The following is an 18,637-nucleotide window of genomic DNA, read 5'->3' on the forward strand; positions in this document are numbered from 1 at the left end:
TCGCAGAGCCACATGCCCCTTCCTCCCCGGAGCCACACTGGCTGCTTATGGGAGCAGCATGGGGCCAGCACAGGCAGGGAACCTGCCTTAGTGGCATCTCTGCTACACCACTGGACTTTTAGTGGTCGGAGATCATGATCGACTGGGAGAATCTCCAGGATTGACCAGTCAATCGCGATCAATGGGTTGGTGACCAGTGGTCTACAGTAACATCCGGATCCCTTTCCTTGGCTGCTACTGTTAATTTAAAATCCTATGTGATATATGAGTAGTTGAAATGTTTGCCTTCAGTGTGCAGTACTTCGTACTCATCAACACTGAACTCCATCTGACCTCATGGTGCCCATTCACCTAGCTTGTTAGTCTCTCAAATTCCTCAGTTGTCTCTGGACTTGACTAACTTTAGGTTGGTTGGTTGCAAATTTTGCTAACTGATTGATCACTCCCCTTTTCAGATCACTAATACATTAGTGCAAATTCTTGATGTAGCCCACTGTTCACCTTTTCCCATGACAATTTATTCTTACTCAGTTTCCTGCATGAGCCAGCTTTTGATCCATGAAAATGTTGCCTCTCATCCCATTGCTAATTAATTTCTGCAGTAGCCTCTTGCAAGGAACCTTGCCGAAGTCAATTTGGAAGCCCAAATAACTTATGTCAACCATCTCTCCTTTTGACATTTCTTTACTGACATATCCAAATAATTTTAATAGCTTAGTCAGATACTGAAACTGTGCTGGTTAGACACTAACATATCACTATCTGGCAGGTGTTCTATTTTTAATTATAATTTCAACCACATTACCATATATAAAACATAAAGCTATGTGGTATGTACTTTCATGGCTTGCCCCTCCAGCCCTTTAAAAATATATGTACATTTGCTATCCTCAAAATCTTTCTGTAATGTAGCGATTAACAAAAAAACAAAAACAAAAAACTCTCAGATGTATACCATCTAGGCCTTGTGACTTATTTTTTAAAATTATCAGTTTGTTCCAATATCTTGTATTCTGACACCTCAGACTCAGATAGCACCTCATCTTTATTACTAGAAAGGAGGTCCAGTAGAGGAATCTTTCTAACATCCTCTGGCATGAAGGTTAATACAAATAAATCATTTAGGGTCCTTATCCTCCTTAATTGCTCTTTAACCTCTAGTGATACTAAGGACCCACAGATTTTTTCATTCTAATAGAAGCAGGAAGCTAATATATTGTGTTCTCTCTTTAGATATTTACTCTTCAAAATCTATTTTGGCCCTCTTACATATTACCTGCTTTAATTTATGCTTCTAGTGATTGGTTTCTCTATGGTTAGATTTCTGCATTTTGAAGAGTCTCTGGCTCAGATAGCCTTCTAAGCTTGCCATGTAGTCATAGTTTACTTCCTACTTTCCTTGTTCCCTTGTATTCAGAAGCAAGCATACATAGCCCACATATCACACATGCTGTCTTACATGTGGGGCTCCCCACTGTGTATTCTAAAAATATATTGGGCCATTCAACATATTAGCAAAGGAAAATGGGTTACATGTTCAGGGCTGGTTCATCGGATATAAACCAGACACTGTGGCTGAACCTGGATGAAACAGACTCAATCCAAGAAATAAGTGAGAAAATGCTTATCGGTATGGTTGGAAGCAGAGAGTAACTAGGAGAATTGGTAAATATGACATCTCCTTTGCTTGAAGGGATCTGCCTGCTCTTTGTGATACACGTTCACAAGTTTGAGGGCCAGGGCAGGTCCTGAAGTTGGTAGATCTGTTAGGAATAAAGAGATAACAGCAGACAAATACTTTTTTTTAAATCTCTGCTTGGGTGGAAGGTTGCAAATTCACTGTCAGATGTAGACCTCCCTCCCTTTAGAACTTGCTTCCTGCTTTGGTCTGACACAGCCTCAAGTGTGCTGACTTATGGAGCATGCTGTAAGACTCATTTTCTTTCCCAGATTTTTGAGATCAGGATGAGGTAGGAATTTGTTGCCAATAGACTGATGGTAACAAAACAGGGATTCGCCTCCTCCAATTTATAGTTTTTGATTACTTAATATTGGATGAGTACATTTCTACAAATCAAAGTAAGTGACTCGCCTTCTACTAAAAACCTCAGATAGAACACACCAGCAATATAAGCTTTGTTTAGTTCCAGGGGTTAACATGGAAGTGAAGTGAATAATTATTGCCTACTGAAACTGACTGTGGCAAGTGCTTTTGGATTACTCAAATTACACTGTATGACATGCTTTAAAGTTCAACTAAACATTTTCAATGTTAAACGGAAACCTCAACACTTGAGATTTCCAACAGGTGGATTAAATGAGCTGTTCTCCCTGGATTACAAAATATAAAAATGTAATTTTAAGTGTCAAAGGTTTAAAGAGTACATATTTACATAATAAATACGTGTATTTCAATTGTAACTATCTGCAAGTTTATGAATGATATGCATTTGATGAAATAATGTGTGTACTGTTTGTACAATACAGTAATTTGTATGCAAATACCTGCGCCATATCCCTGAATGTTAAAAGATGTGGGAAGTTTATAGAATAAAGTACAAAAAGACCCCCATCAAGGTTTGATTTTCACCTTTAATATGATCATGATTCTTTGTTACTTAATACTTCTGTAAAAAGTTATTACAGGTTTATAGATTATTGCAGTGATTTCTAAGGAAGATTGTCAGCCCTCCAGCTGAAGCTACATATTGTATACATTATTAGTAATTGGCACTATTTACTACAGCATGAAGGACAATACCTTTTAAATAAAGATAAAGCAACATTTATCTGGAAAACATTCAGATTGAAAATGGAGCTTTCCTTCTTACATTACCGTAGCATAGCGATATCCCACAAATTACATTTTGAAAATGCTATTTTCTGAATGGTCACAGAATAAAAAAGTCATGATGAAAATTAACCAGTTTTGTCCAAAAAATGCTATTATGAGCACACTGCAGTTTTTCAGCAAATCTTATGCCAAGCGTCAGAAGGCAAAAGCCTAAAACATAAAAGCTTCCAGTTTGTCTGGCTAGTCCATTCTCCTTGCTCTGGAGTGATCAGTGACCCACACTGCTTTGCTTTAAGACAGTGCACTAATCACTACTACTGTTCTTTGTTGTGGTTGATGCCATCAGGAAGACAAATTCAGGTCCTTAAGATGCAAGTCCTAACAAAAAGCCTCCAACAAATCCACTGGATACTACTATATTCTGTTTGATAAATTCTGTTGACTGAAAAAGAAAATAGTTTTTAGTGATCTGTGTAAAACCATTACACCTAATGGGAACATTTAGTATTTTTATGATTAAATAAGAACAGAGGTTTTTACTATTTTTCAAAACCTGTTAGTTTAGCAGATATAGCACATGCTGGAGTCAGGTATAGTGCACGCTGACTCTGCAGACTTTAACATCACACTTCATTCTTGACTTGTAGCATGGCTCTTATGCCAATACTGGCCTTCTTCTGTGCAGAAACTCTGCACTGTACACTTCCTTTGTAAAAATGTGAGAGCTAGGGTAACACCACTAAACTCATTTCTGTTTTAACCAGACACAGGGAATTAATTATAATTAGATTAATTATAATCTCAAGGTCACTTCTTTCTGATCCACACTTTTGTAATCTTTAATGCTGTAAATCATATACCAGAGGAAAGCATCGTACTATATCAACAGATGTTTGGATACAAGTAGTAACACAATATAATCTGTGGGTTATGACAGGTATGCAAAATAAATGTGATTTACATCTTTACTATGATGTAATCGGCATTTTGTAAACCAACAACATTAGATATTTCAGGCAACAGAGTAGTGTACAATTTTAAAATCAAAGTCATTTGAACACTATTTTCAATTCCTCCGGGGTCCACCCCTCAGCCTGTCAAAAGAGACTGATTAAATTACATCTGATTTAGAGAGCTGTATACCAAGTTTCAGACTGGAATTAAAATTATAAAAACAATTTGGAAATGAAGGTATAATTTTATATAGGTTATGTTGGAGATACCAACATCTTTAACTACAGAGACACCAGTGTGGGCATTGCTATGATTCTCTGCAGCATAACAAACGTCAGACTTCAAGACAAGTAGTCAGAAAAAGCCCATACATCTCCAGGCAAAAAAGACTCACTTTTTCTAATATTCTGTTGGTAAAGGGAAGTCCTCGAATGAGAAGCTATTCCTAAAACTAAATGGGCCTCAGCTATATTAGAAAAATGTTGGTAATTCCTCTTGAGTGCATCAATATTATGCACACCACAGACACGTTTTGGAGAGGGACACTCGCTAAACTGGTTCAAGGAACGAGGTGGACAACTTCATGCAATCTAAAGCATAATTCCCATTACTTGTACATAGGCAAACTTATTCCTCATTTTAAAGTCAATATGAAAACACTTAGGGGTTAATTACTTTTAGTACAGTACTCCACCAGCAATTAGAGATTCTCTGCATTTATTTGGTTGAGAGTATAGCAGGGGACAGTAAAGCCTTGTAGATGGATGTTTGCACCACCAGTCCGTTATCCAGATGTGACAAGAAGCTCAAAGATTACAAACACCTAAGGATTCAATACCAGCTCCAAAATGCTTTTACTTCATTCAAAAAGGGGGAAAGGGTAATTTTTTTCAAAATCATAATTTTGAGCTGCAACACCACCACCAAAAAGCAACTTTATTTTACTCAAGTAAAGTGATAAGCAACCAATATACTGGGATGTTAATTGGCCTTACAGTAGGATGCAAATTCCCAGAACTGGCACATGGCTGTTGTACCTCTCTATTTTATGAAGACAAGCCCTGAAGCCTGATCAGCATAAGGCAAGAAGTAATTGTTATGGTCTGGCATGAGAACAAAAAATCTCACCTGGAAGTGACCATTAATATAACAAATAGGTACTGGGCTGTCCTGCAGGACTGCTAACATTTATTAAAACATAGAACTATGTTCTGTTGATAAGATTGTGTAAGTCTTCCTGAAGAAGCGGGACTATGCTCGCACAAGTTTTCAAATGCTGCCTAGAATTTTAGTTATCAGGCATAACTATGATCAGTGGAAGGCCAGAAACCTCAATCAATGTAATCTTAACCGAAATGAAACAGCACACAGTTCAGAACAATTTATTTTTTAAAAACATCTTACCTCTTCAATGAGGGTGCTGATTTCAGGTGCTGCCCTGTTTGCACGTTTTTTTATCTGCCTTTTTGCTTTGTTTACATCTTTTTCAACTCTCTTCCAGTCAACTTGCACATACCCACTATGACTGGCAATCTAGGGCAATTAAAAAAGTATTAAGTAAGAATAATTACACTAACCAACATCCAAAGAGTCAAATCACACGATGTTTGTGTCTACCCAATTTTAAAAACTGTTTTGGGTTTGCTTTTTCTAGAGAAAGACAACCATAGAAGTTCAGGTCCTTTAATTACAGATGCTACAGATATTGTGTTTTAACATGCCAGAAATTATTTCTGTAATAAATCAAAAATATACTTTGAAAAAGAACTGGCAAGGTTCAATAGATTCTCATTTCTTTCCTTCCTTTTCTACTTTTTATTTTATACTATGCTTGAGATTAATTTACAGGTTAATTTATATAGGTCAATTTATATACTCAATATTTATTACTGCTTTACTTGCTGCAAAACAGAAACTGAAAGCACTTTTATCAAAGGACTAAAAGGCAGCTTTGTTTCATTTTAGTTTCTTTCAGCATCCCTGTTGAAATTTTAATTTAGGACAGGGCGCTCAGAGAATCTGTTATCTAAACCTCACACAGAAATAGAGAGAACTATCCTCTTGTCTTTAGTGTTATAAATTGTTCAGCATAATAAGAACCTAATACTATAGGATTCTAGCCCTCTCCACATCACTAAGCCCCAAATAAATGGTACAAGTATCAGTGAATAACATGAACCACTTCTACCATAATGCCAACAAGATATTAGGCAACTAATTATGGGCAAATAGAGGAGCAGTTGCAGACAAGTTCACCCTAACTTTAAAAAACAATCCTCAAACAGCCAAAAAAAAAATCCCACATTTTTTACTATGAATGATTTATCCCTTTCCCCCATATTTTTGTTATTAGGCACTGAACTGTAAACACTTACGCAGCTGTGTAACTTGACACACACAAATAGTCCCACTGAAGTCGATGGGACTACTCACATGAGTAAAGTAATGTACATTTAAGTGGCTGTAGGATGAGGGCCATAGATTGCAAAATTTTTAGGGCAGAGACTGCATTTTCTTGTAAGAGTGGAGAACACATTGTGGACAATGACTTACTACAAATAATTCCTCTTAATTGGAAAACACCACAATTAATCAAGAAAGGAAAATCAAGGCTACAAAGATCTGCAACTGTCTTTTAAACGTTGGGTAAATCAGTCTATATATCCATTAATTATATATATTATCCATAAACTTTATGGGTAAGTTTTGTTTTTAATATGAACTCAAAATCTGAGATTCATCTAGTGAGAAAGTCATACGATGGAACCCTGTTCACAATCTTAAGTATGGGGCCAGGAATAACTCCTCCATGATGTCTTGAACTTAAACACCACATTTTAATTTGAAGTCACTGGGTTCTGCTGAAGTCATTAACTCAAAAGAATCTTCTTAGCTAGATTACCTTGCTGCAGTTACTCGCATGGGCTGTGAACACCTTTGTTATGGAACACAATAAAGAAAATGCAGAAGCAGATGGAATAGGAAGAGCGGACTAAAGAACCAGCTTCTCCAACAGGAAGTTTCACTCACATTAAACCAACCAACATGAGGAAGTGCTTGTTACCATTAAATAGCATTCAGTTAGTTTTACAACAGAAAATGCTTAAAGTTTACCCTGTTCCAGATTCATAAATCTGATACTTAAACAGGCAGCATTACCTACCACACGTGTATACTTTAACAAGGTGTTTAAAACACTAATTTTTATCATACAGGAGTTAACAAATGAACTAAAAGAAACAGAGAAGGTAAATCTTCCTTTTGAAGACTTAAACTCTAGGGATTAGATCCTCAGATAGTGCCATTAAAAAAAATCACTAGTTTACACACGCTAAGGATCTGACCCAAAATATTTCTACTAAAACTTGTCAGACCTAATGCATTTGCTTAAAGGCAAATTTCCAATATAAAATTCTATTTGCTTTGGCAGTTCTGTTGAATGCCCCTCTCAAACGGTGCACAAAACTGTGAAGTCGGATATTCAACACAAGAATTTGAGAAACCCTCACCTTTTTATCCCCCCGTAGCATTTTGCCCTCTCCTAACTTCATTGAGATGTCCCAGCATGCATCATGCCGCAATATCATAGCTACCACAGAACCTCAGTGAAGTACGTAGACCAGAGTAGGCCAGCTAAATCCTAGTGTTATTTTTGCACCTTGTATGGTTTTCAAAGGTTCCATTTGTTACAGAATCATTTGAGTGAAAACATGAACCCATCAATGGTGTTTTAAATGGAATGAGTCCAAATATGGAAAAGAAATAATAAATAAATTACTACAGATAAAACTTATGATTAAATAACGGCTAACAAAAGATTGACTCAGACACAGACCTTAGTCTAACAAGAGCAAAGAGCAGTAAAAACATTTTGCCACTGAACTGAACAGATATGACTAATATACAGAAGTAAAGGGGCATGCTCCATCAACATCCTCAGATGCCCCAGGAACCTCTCAGACTCTCACTGCTAGGTGGCAACTTTGCATGATTTATTTACATTTCCATCACCACTACAGTCCCATGTAGCAATATTTTATATACAGTGATTCTCTACCTTTAGCCCTTTCCTGCAGGGCCAGGAAAAAACAGAGGTCTCCCTTCTTTGAGATCTTGGCACACATTGGGCTCAGCTAGTCCTAGTTACTCCCTTTCTATAGTTCCTTCCTATGTCCTCCTTACACCCCTCTATTAGTGGACAAATTGGCTGATCAGAGGTCTCCCTTCTTTGAGATCTTGGCACACATTGGGCTCAGCTAGTCCTAGTTACTCCCTTTCTATAGTTCCTTCCTATGTCCTCCTTACACCCCTCTATTAGTGGACAAATTGGCCTGATCAGCCAATTAGCTGATTGATGCCTAAGTGATCAGAGTGTTGGCTCACTTACTAGCTCCCAGCACTCTGTCTCAAGAAACAGATCTTTCAAGTGACAAAGTGCTTTAAAAAAAACCCCAAAATAAACAAACAAAAAAACCTAACCCAAAGTCACTTTTCAGAGGGGAACCACATTTTAAGGATTTGGCATGTTTCTCCATAGTTCTCCCTACTATAAGGAACCAGTTAATCTAAAGGCTATAAAACAGGGGTGGGCAAATTACGGCCCACGGGACCGTCCTGCCAAGCCCCTGAGCTCCTGGCCAGGGAGGCTAGTCCCCAGCCTCTCACCCGCTGTCCCCCAACCCCTGCAGCCATGCCACTGTGCGAGCTGCGCAGCTTGTGCCCACCCACCTCCCAGGCTTTCAAATAAGCCTGTCCTGCCGCTCTGAGTGGCATGGTAAGGGTAAGGGGGGGGGGGGGCGCGGTTGGATGGGATGGAGGTGGGGGGGGGGGGTGCACGGTCAGGAGACAGGGAACAGGGGAGGTTGGATGGGAGGAGTCCTGGGGGGGGACAGGCAGCATGGGGGTTGGATAGGGGATGGGGTCCTGGGGGGGGGGCAGTTAGGGACGGGGGTCCTGGAAGGGGGCGGTCAGGGGACAAGGAGTGGGGGAGGGATGGATGGGTCAGGGGTCCCTGTGGGGCTGTCAGGGGGTGGGGGTGTGGATAGGGTGTCGGGGCAGTCAGGGGACATGGGGCAGGGGGTTTTGGATAGGGTGTGGGGTCCCGGGGGGGGCCGGTTAGGGGCGCGGGGGGTCCCAGGAGGGGGCGGGAAGTGGGAGGGGATGGGGCCAGGCTGTTTGGGGAGGCACAGCCTTCCCTACTGGCCTCCATACCATTTCGCAACCCCGATGTATCCCTCGGGCCAAAAAGTTTGCCCACCCCTGCTATAAAAGGAAAGATGTTAAGTTTGATACTGTTTGTTATGAGAAATGAATTTTTTATTAGTTGCTTTTATTTTTCCAGTGCCTATATATTATAGTGGACTTGAACTGGCCTTGTATCAGGCACATTAGGAGAATTTACTCTTTCTACAAAAAATAATACACAATTAATCATATTAAATTGTTCAAAATATCCAACTTCCATGATATTTGATGAGGATAATAAGGTCTTTACTTATAAAAGCCATGCCTATTCCTTAACGGATTCTTTTCCTTCTCTCTCCCCCACGCTACAAGACTACTTTTTAATAGGATCAGTTGTAATGTTGCTAATTGAACTAGCCTGTTTTCAGAATTTGACTTACTATCTGCTACCTGCGACAAACCACGTAATATATTTTGTTTTTCATTTCCAACTAGATCCCTTGAAATCAATTTAATATACACTAAAAGAAAAGTTAGGTTTTTCTCGAATCTCAAAAACTAAACAAATAGGACTCTACTTGAGTACCCTACCCAAAAAACAGGACCCCTTCTTGTTCCAGTGGATTCCACTGATACCTGTAACTTCTCAACATTTTGCATTAACAAAACTTGAAACTTCAAGGAAACTTGAAAAAAAAGTTAATTTCTAGTCACCTGCTGAAAACCCTTGAACCTGTTCGATGAATGCATTCAGCATATATTCCTGAATTAAAGTGAATTTACACTGTGTATTTACAGAGGATTTTTAAATGAAAATACTTAAAGACTAGAAACGTAATTAGACCACCATTCAATTTATGACTAATCTTTAATATGCAAAGTACCTAGAATTAAATGACTAAGACATTTACTTCTAGCAGAATCTGATCTGAATCAAAGATGGAGACAACTGAACCTAAATGTACAACTGAAGTATAATAGTTCTACCCTGTCCAACCCTCCCCTCATAAATTTCCTTATCAGATATTTTCCACAGGAAAGGCCAACACACACACAAAAATCAAGATATACATAAATGGATACAATAAGTCCTCACTTAACATTGTAGTTATGTTCCTGAAAAATGCGACTAAGTGAAACGATGTTAAGTGAATCCAATTTCCCCATACGAATTAATGTAAATAAGGGGATTAGGTTCCAGGGAATTTTTTTTTGCCAGACAAAAGGCATTATATACATTTTACACAAGCAATTTAATACAGTAACTCCCCACTTAATGTCCTCTCACTTAACCTCCACCCCTTCGCCCAATCCTCCACCCTTAACCCGCCTCTTCTCCACCTCCTCCCCCTTTACTCCGCAAGCAGTGTCCTCGCTCCTCCCCCCTCCTCCCAGCAGCAATCAGCTGGTTTGCGGCATTCAGGAGGCTGGGGAGGAATGGGGGAGGCTGCGCACTGCGTCCTTGCTCCTCCCCTCAGCCTCCTGAATGCTGCAAGACAGCTGATTGCCTTGGGCAGGAGGAGTAGGGGGAAGGCCCTGATCCGCGAGGTCCGCCAGTGGGTGGGAGGGCGTAGGGCAGCTAATAGGGGGGTTGCCAGCTGTGAACAAAGCAAGAGGCCAAACGACATGATAGGAGAGCACTGCACAACTTTAAATGGGCATGTTCTGTAATGGAGCAGGGACATAACACTGAAACAACGTTAGGCGAGAGGACGTTAAGTGGGGAGTTACTGTGCAGCAAACCTGTTTTCCCCATTTGTATATAGGCTCTTTAGTGATTTACAAGCTTTTTGTTTCTTTTTTTAATTCAAAATTTGTGAGACACAAATTGATAAGGCTAGCCAAGTGGTAGAATGTTGTACTGCTAAGCAGGAAAAGCCAGTTCTGAAACCCAAACCCATGCTCTTCTGGATAAATGGAATTTAAATATTTAAGTACAATGAGCACTCCTAAACCCCACAGGTTGTGCCTACACAAAGAATTGAATCATTCCCAACTGATCCAGAGGTGTACGGCACTGGTTTAAGGCAAAGAATTCAGTGTATCCATGCTAGTCAGATTGACTGTGCACCATCTCCATATTTGGGTTATTCTAAACCATTTCGGAAGCAACGCCCTTGGGATACATGGGCACAACTCACAGCAACAGTCAGTCTTAGATATTTCAAAAGGTCATCAGTAGCGAGAGAGACATTTTTGGGAAAACTATCAGAACCGTTTCAGTTTGACCCATTTCAGTGTTGTCCCCACTGGTGCTAAAATGGATCAGATAGAAACATTTCTCAGACCTGCTGAAAACCCACACCATTTTTGGAACACATATAAACTAACAAGTACCTATGTGTGAGAACACCACAACACTTAACAAGGATCTAGGGGAATCAAGTAAAAAGTAAAAGTTGCTAGTGGATGGAAGTGACCTCACAGCACAACAACATTTTGGCTAATTAAGGAGCAGCACTTACAGGTCCCATACTAATAAATAAAAGAAAAGTGGGAGAGGTTTTTCAGAAACTTCAAGGACTCTGTTAGTGAGAAGACTGTCCAGTCTTTAAAATGGTGGGTATAAATTTTGAATGAACCTACTGGTTCATTACTAGGCTCTCAGTTCACTTCCTCTGAAGTGACCTGGAGAAAATGGATTAGGCCACATGTCATTCTGAGATGGGGCGGGACAGTGACCATAATTAACCACTGGAACAGCTTTCCAAAGCATGTGGTAGATTTTCCACCACTCAAAGTCTTTAAATCAAAATTTGAGGTCTTTCTAAAATGTATGTTCTTGCTCAATCCCAAATCATTGGATATAATGCAGGAGGTCAGACTAGGTGATAAAATTATTATTTTGTCCTCAAAAACCTATTAATCTGCCCTACAGTAGAGCTGAGGAGGTGAGAACAGTTGGGCAGGGAGAAAGCTGTGGAGCCGGGAGAGGTCAGAGGAAGCTGCTGCTGAGGAAAAGGTAATATAACTAGCAACACTAGTGCTAAGGGAAAGGCTACTCTCAAAAGTAGGCCAGAGAGCTGAGCTAGCAGCAGATGAAGAAAAGGAAACAAAATGTGGAAGGAGTCTCAAATAAATGCTGGAGGAGGCAACCTGTCCACAGTTATTCTTATATTAAGAACTCCTAATGCAATTATTTGTATCAGTTTTTTACGTCTTCAACATTACAATAATAATAAACTAGACACCTAGACTATGATTGTCAAAGGAGTCTAATTCACTCAGGTACCTTTGAGATTCCATCCCCGTTAACAGAAAATAAAGATTGCTTACATTCCTTGATCTCTGCAGTGGTAATTTTATAATCAATTTGCTAAGTCTGGCAAGATCAACTCAAAAATAGTATTTCAATTTCTGCATTACGGTTTTCATTCTTTCAGCTCACTTGAAACTATTTTTATTTTAAAATATTTGATTATTCCTTTTTGTTATAACATTTCTGATCAATAGCTTTTAAAAACTGAATGTAAAACTAAGTAAAAATATACTGCTGCTGTGCTGGTATTTTTCTATTAAGTGCTAAGGCTAATATAAGAAATAGATATGGAACTCACCTTCCCCTTCCCAACCCAAGTATAAGCCAGTTGCTGAGTTTTTTCCATATAATTCAAATATAAAACATTCCCTAAATATTAAAATATGAAATTCTATATACCTGAAGTAGAAGAAATCCACCACCTACTGCAGTTGCTGCAAGTTTTCCAACTTTCTGGAACAAAAATCCTGCACACCTTAGAAGACCCAAAAAAACAACATTCCAATAAAGTTAAGTTTGTCTGGCCCACAGTGCCACTTTTCAGAATTTTCATATTAAACCCTACTAAAATTTTGGATTGCTAAAATGACAGAGTTTCACTTTCCTATTTCTTACTCTGTAGCCTGCAATTTATGAGAAATTATAGATTTATGTAATACAAACACTTTTCAGTGACTTAGATGAAGCATAAGTCTAGATCAGAAAGGGCGTTATCAACTAATGGTTATTTGATGTTCTCTGGAAATTGAGTTGGTAGCTTCAGGCCTTGTCTACACAAAATAATTTAATTAAATTGCATCACTTTAACTGGTACAATCAGTTAAAACATTACAACCCCCTTAGTGCCAACAATTATATCAGAATAAAGGTGCTTTTATAGATATATCTATTCTGGTAGGGAAGGAGAAATAAGCTATACTGGTTAAAGGGACTTTTGTACCAATATAACTGCATCCACAGTAGGGGCTATACCGATTTAACTATTTCAGTAAAAAAACAAGACCACCACACACACACCCCAACAAAATAATTAAATCAGCACAAAAATTGCATGTGGACAAGGTCCTAGTCTATTTTCGAGTGGAGAAAAGCTTCCTTTCTATTTAACATTCTTGTTGGCACACTCTGAGATGAGTCTACCACCTTGTCAGTTCTAGCGCTGGCCTGTGTGTGCCGGGACTGAGGTATTTTTGTAGGGCTGTTATAAACAGGTTTCACTGTCACTCCACAAACTGCACCTGTTTTATAGAAAAGATACTTCCATTTCTAGATTCCTCAATTTGGCACTTTTCATGATTTTGGCACTAAACTCCCATTACACTTTGTTCTAAAAACTCCAAAGGCTATTGTACATTTATCTATTATTTATAAAAACTGTAGGGAGACACAGACAGGTTAAAAATCATATTGAAACTACTAATTCCCCAACTCTATTATTAAACACCTCATATTATTTAAACAATTTTAAAATAATAATGGTCTTTTCACCATTTATGCTCTTTTGTTTGTTTTTACACTGCACTCAGCTTGTACAATAGAGATTCATTTCACTTTCATTTAGCCCATTTTACTTTCAGGTTCCCGTGTATTTGCATTTTAAACATAATAGCATTGTTTAAATCCAAAAATATCTGTTTTCATTAACTTAAAAAGTGTTGTCATATAATATTAATGTTTTAACATTAGAACTTAAGTTAATACTTTGTACTTATGGTTGTAAACTTTTTTTTAAAACAGAATACTCAGATAAAATGTCTTTTTTAGCTGAGGTGATATAACACAACTTCACATTTCACTATCTGTAAAAACTGCATAGAAGTTGTTCAATTTCAAGTGGCTTTTGTTTTAAACAAAAGAACATCTTCACCTAAAAAAAAAAAATGTATTTGGGGCCCTTGACTAAGTCTGCCCCACATTTCTTCTGACCTGTTTTACATGCAAGTCTTATTCACAGTAACAAAACAAACAGGCCTCATGTCTGTATTATAACAAATAAAATATGCTACTCATTAGTAACACTAGCATTATATACAGTAATTTCCCATTTGTTTGTTAAAGAAATGATCTTAAGAGTTCTGTCACTTCTTCAAAGCTCTTTTGCAATAACTGGCAAGTTCTTTCCTTATCTCTTGAATTTACAGTTATTAATTAGGAAACCATGCAAGCTCAAACAGTTTATCACTTCGAATGATACAGAACAGTCAAGAATTTAAGAACAGTCAAATGCATGGCACGATAATCAAAAGTGATCCTCTCTCACCAACCAGTCACTCCGCCCATTACAATCTGAGTGGCTACAGAATACTTTTCTACAATTGGTCCAGAATTTCGGCCAAACACACGATTCCACCAATGGTGACGCCTTGCGTAGTCTGTTAAATCCAATACTTCATACGAATCATCATCACTGTCGTGCTCTTTAAAAAAATAAAAATAAAAAATAACATAGGTGATTCTCCTTTTAGTGAGTGTTCAAAGCAAGTTATAAAAGCATTAGTTCTGAGCTTCTCAACTGTAAGTAGTTCAGTACAAAAGTCTCAGCCATCTTTTTAAAATTTTGAGGTAAATACAGGTCAACAGGCTGGTAAATTAAGAAGATACACACATAAAACTATGGTATTATCACATTATTATCAGTTGCAATCAATACTTAATGGTCTTGAATACTTAAAATGGAGGGCAAGTGACTCAAACAACAGAAACAGCAGCCCCAACAAGCTAGCACTGAACTTTCCTGTTACCAGGTCACTAGTAGTAAGTAGCTGCAACTACAAACTGTCCACTTGTTTATTACAGAGGGGACAGAAACATCAAATAAGGATTATTTGTCTTAGGCCTGGTCTACACAGTTTTTGTACTAGTATTATGATGGTTAGGGGTGTGATCATTTTTAACCCAAATAGCTATAGTTTTACACCCCCTGCTGTGGATACAACTGTACCTGTATAAATGTGTATAGTTTACTTCCCTTCTTGTTCAGGAACACCTTCACCAATATAAAGCACCTTTACATCGGTATAACTGTGTCCACACTAGAGAGAACTATATCAGCTAAAAGTTGTACCACAGTTGTGTTTAGACAAGCCTAAAGGGAAAGGAAGCAAGCTATGGAAATTATTTCACCCTCGCCCCAACACTGCAAAGTACCTTGTAAATTTAACCTCTTGTCTTTAATGGCTTTGAATAAGGCCCTAAATGGCAAGTCTATTCATTCCTCTCCTTTCTTGACTGTGCTAGGATTTCCGGGGGCATTTGTTGAATACTTGACATTTCGGTGGCACACTTTATCTGAAGATCTGACCTTGCATTAAACACCGTCATGCCCTGCAGCCCTGATCCTCCCAAGCAGCCGGGCTGCAGGGGACCTAAGGGCTGCTCCCATCCCATCCGATGAAGTGAGCTGTAGCTCACGAAAGCTTATGCTCTAATAAATTGGTTAGTCTCTAAGGTGCCACAAAAGTACTCCTTTTCTTTTCTTTTTGCGAATACAGACTAACACGGCTGTTACTCTGAATCCCATCCCACAGACGAGGAAGCGACGGGGGCCGCACACTGAGCCCCAGGGACCTCGCGAGCGACTCCGTTGTCGCAGCAAGGACGGAACCCAGGAGTCCCGGCCCCGAGCCCCGCCCGGCAGCTTCCACCCCAGGGGCAGCCACTTCCCGGCAGGACGCGGCGGCAGCAGCGCATCCCCCGAGCCGGGCGCTTCCTCCCAACCCGCCCCCGCCCTGCAGCCACCAGGGGCCGCCCCCGCCAAGCCCCGCCCCGGCCGGGGCACGGGGGCGCTCGGGGCAGAGAAGCTCCCACTAGGGGGCCCGGCTGAGGCGGGAACGAGTCTCCCCGCGAGGGGACCGGGCCGCGCCGCGCCCCCGGGAGACTCACTCACCCGAGGCGGAGCGAGGCCTCCGAGCCGCCATGTTAGCGACTGTTTACTGGGGGCTGGAGCGGAGCGGCGCCGCTCTGCGCCGCCAGACGCCGCGCTCTATGCTCCCGCCGCTCCGCTCGGCTGAGCGCGAGGCCAACGCAGACCGCTCTACGAATAGCGGCGCCGGGCCTCGCCGCCGGCCGGAGGGGTGCGGGGTGGCGTCACCGCCACCTCTGCCCCGGGGGGTTGTGGGGATTGTAGTTCTGCTGGCTGGTCCTGTGCGCCGCTGCGGCTGTGAGGGGAGTTCCCGGCTGTGGGCGCCTTGCGAGCCCCGCCCTGCGCGGGGGCCGACAGCGCTGCGCCCAGTTACGAGCCCTCTCGCGCCCTTCCCCCCCCCCCAGCAGGGATGCCAACAGCTGCGGGGGGTCCCTCCCAGCCGCCATGTCCCCGCGCGGCCAGCCCCAGGCACTCACAAGCGCTGGGGGCGGGCCCGGCCCCCCCTCCCGAGCCATGTCACGCGCCGCGGCACGCTCGGGCTGCCTCGGGCGCGCCCGCGGGCGTTTGCTCCCTCGGGGCAGCCGGTCCCACAGGGAGGCGGCAGGGCGGGGTGCCAACTTTCTAACCCGGCGAAACCGAACAGCCCTGTCCCGCCCCTTTCCGGGGGCCCCGACCCCGCTCACGACATTCCCCCGCCCTCCCTCGCTTTCACCGGGGTGGGGCTGGGGATAAAGGGTTCAGGGGGCGGGGCGGGTGGGGGCAAGGGCTCTAAGTGGGGGGCGTGGGCTCGGGGGTGGGGCCGGAAATGAGGGGTTCAGGGGGCAGGAGGGGGGTCAGGGCTGGGGGTTGGGACGTGAGCTTATCTCGGGTGGCTCCCTGTCAGCAGTGCAGCGGGGGGTGGGGGCTAAGGCAGGCGCCATGCCTGTCCTGGCACCACGCTGAGCCCTGGAAGCGGCCAGCTGCAAGTCCAGGTCCTCGGCCGGGGCAGTGGGGAGGGGGCAGGAAGCTCCGTGTGCTGTTTTGGCCGCAGGCACTTCCCATGCCCCAATGGCCGGTTCTCGGTCAATGGAAGGGCAGAGCCGATGCTTGTGGTGGGGGCAGCGCGTGGAGCCCTGTGGACCCCCTGCCATGGAGCCGGCCCTGCTGGCCGCTTCCACGGCGCAGCGCGTTGCCAGAACAGGTAGCGACTACCCTGCCTTAGCCCAGCAGCACCACTGACCGGACTTTTAACGGCCTTTTGACCAGCACCTGGTCACCCTAGGCAGGGTGGGTCACGGGCTCACAGCAGAGGGGGGGCCCTGGTGGTGGAGAATCAGCTGGCACCAAGTTGGGATTTGCAGGGCTAGGCTGGAGGGTGCCTGCCTAGGTGATCAGGCGGGCAGCCCCCTGGGTAGGGCAAGAAGGAGGAGGTAGGGGAGGAGAAAGAGGGTGGGCCTATGATTTTGGCCTCTCCCCTGAATGAAATTGAGGTGAGTAATCTAAAAAAAAAGACAAAATGCAGTTGATGGATCAAGGTAGTAAATAGTTTGGGACTCGCTGATCTAAGGTGACCGTGATCACGCTTTCAAGCTTTACACCGTACAATTTTTTTTTTTTTATTAAGATGAAATTGCCTCATCACCAGAGCCCAGGATAAAATTTCCAAAGTTGGATTCTGGCAGCAACAAGGCCCAATCAAACTCCCCAGCATTGCCAACTCTCCCAGTTTTTTCCACAGGTGACAGGATTTTGGCTGGGGCAAAGATGCCAGAAGTTCCAGCACAGTCTTTAGCAAGTTTGAGCCCTGCCTGGGTGAAAACCCATCTGCTTGGCTGGTTGTCCAGCCTGCCAGCCTCCTGGGGCAGAGCAACCAATCAGAGCTGCTGCAGGCAGAGTGCTCTGCCTCCCCTCTGTAAGGCCAAGCAAGCCATTCTCACTGGAGAGGAGGGAGCAGAAAGATTACAGTAGGTGAGGGTAGCTCTGCTCCCTCCCCTCCCATGAGCAATGAGACAGCTCTTCTGCTGCACCCAGCCTGGGAAGGGGCAGAGGAGGGTGAACAGCCCCTGGAGGTCCACCCCAGCCTGGGAAAAAGGGATCCTGCTGCAGCCCTCAAACCTGGGAGTTAGGAATGGAGAAACAGAGGTGAAGCTGAATTGAAGGGGTGGGTGTTGGTGGTGTTGGCCTGTTGGGGTGTGGGAGATGGGCTGAACTGACATGGGGCCGGGTGGGGGGAAGCTCCTGTGGCAGGGGCCAAAATCACTTTCCCCAATACATTTGGGAGCATGGGAAACACTAAATTGTACCCTTACTTGCACAATGGGGATGGGCAGGGGAAATTCAAAACTCAAAAGACAGACCAAAATATCTTTTGATAAAAACCTCATGGTTTTGGGGGGTGGCAACATTTTTTAGCATCTGACTTACGATTTTTAATCTTTTGAGGTTGGCAATACTTATGGATAGTACCATGCCCAGTTGTCTGGGCTCCTGTGGCATAGAGACCCATACCCCTTGAGTGGAGACAATGAATTTGCTGGTGACTGCCTTTATGATACAGTGCAATGGCTCACCATGGTCCATGCAAGAGGTAGAGATGCAGACACAA

The 18,637-nt window shown here is 42.4% G+C and overlaps 1 protein-coding gene across 1 annotated transcript; it reads right to left on the reverse strand.

Annotated features, from left to right (window-relative positions):
- Window positions 1–2,574: 2,574 nt before the first annotated feature.
- FUNDC1 (FUN14 domain containing 1) lies at window positions 2,575–16,422 on the reverse strand. Its single transcript, XM_073358928.1, has 5 exons — window positions 16,078–16,422; window positions 14,452–14,608; window positions 12,591–12,666; window positions 5,153–5,281; window positions 2,575–3,236 (listed from the first exon to the last, which is right to left on the reverse strand). Exons 1-5 carry the CDS (start codon window positions 16,106–16,108, stop codon window positions 3,159–3,161), a joined length of 471 nt encoding a protein of 156 aa, XP_073215029.1. The 5' UTR covers window positions 16,109–16,422; the 3' UTR covers window positions 2,575–3,158.
- Between the last annotated feature and the right edge of the window lie 2,215 nt (window positions 16,423–18,637).

Source organism: Lepidochelys kempii, chromosome 1 (assembly GCF_965140265.1).
Source record: "Lepidochelys kempii isolate rLepKem1 chromosome 1, rLepKem1.hap2, whole genome shotgun sequence".
NCBI classification, from domain to species: Eukaryota; Metazoa; Chordata; order Testudines; family Cheloniidae; genus Lepidochelys; species Lepidochelys kempii.

What these genes read in the sequence shown, in the direction of transcription:
- FUNDC1 (XM_073358928.1), bottom strand. Translation starts at nt 16,108, where the DNA reads ATGGCGGCTCGGAGGCCTCGCTCCGCCTCGG. An exon ending in GAGGCCTCGCTCCGCCTCGG is followed by an intron (nt 14,609 to 16,077) that starts GTGAGTGAGTCT and finishes ATTTTTTTAAAG; the next exon opens with AGCACGACAGTGATGATGAT. An exon ending in GTGGATTTCTTCTACTTCAG is followed by an intron (nt 5,282 to 12,590) that starts GTATATAGAATT and finishes TAATTGCCCTAG; the next exon opens with ATTGCCAGTCATAGTGGGTA.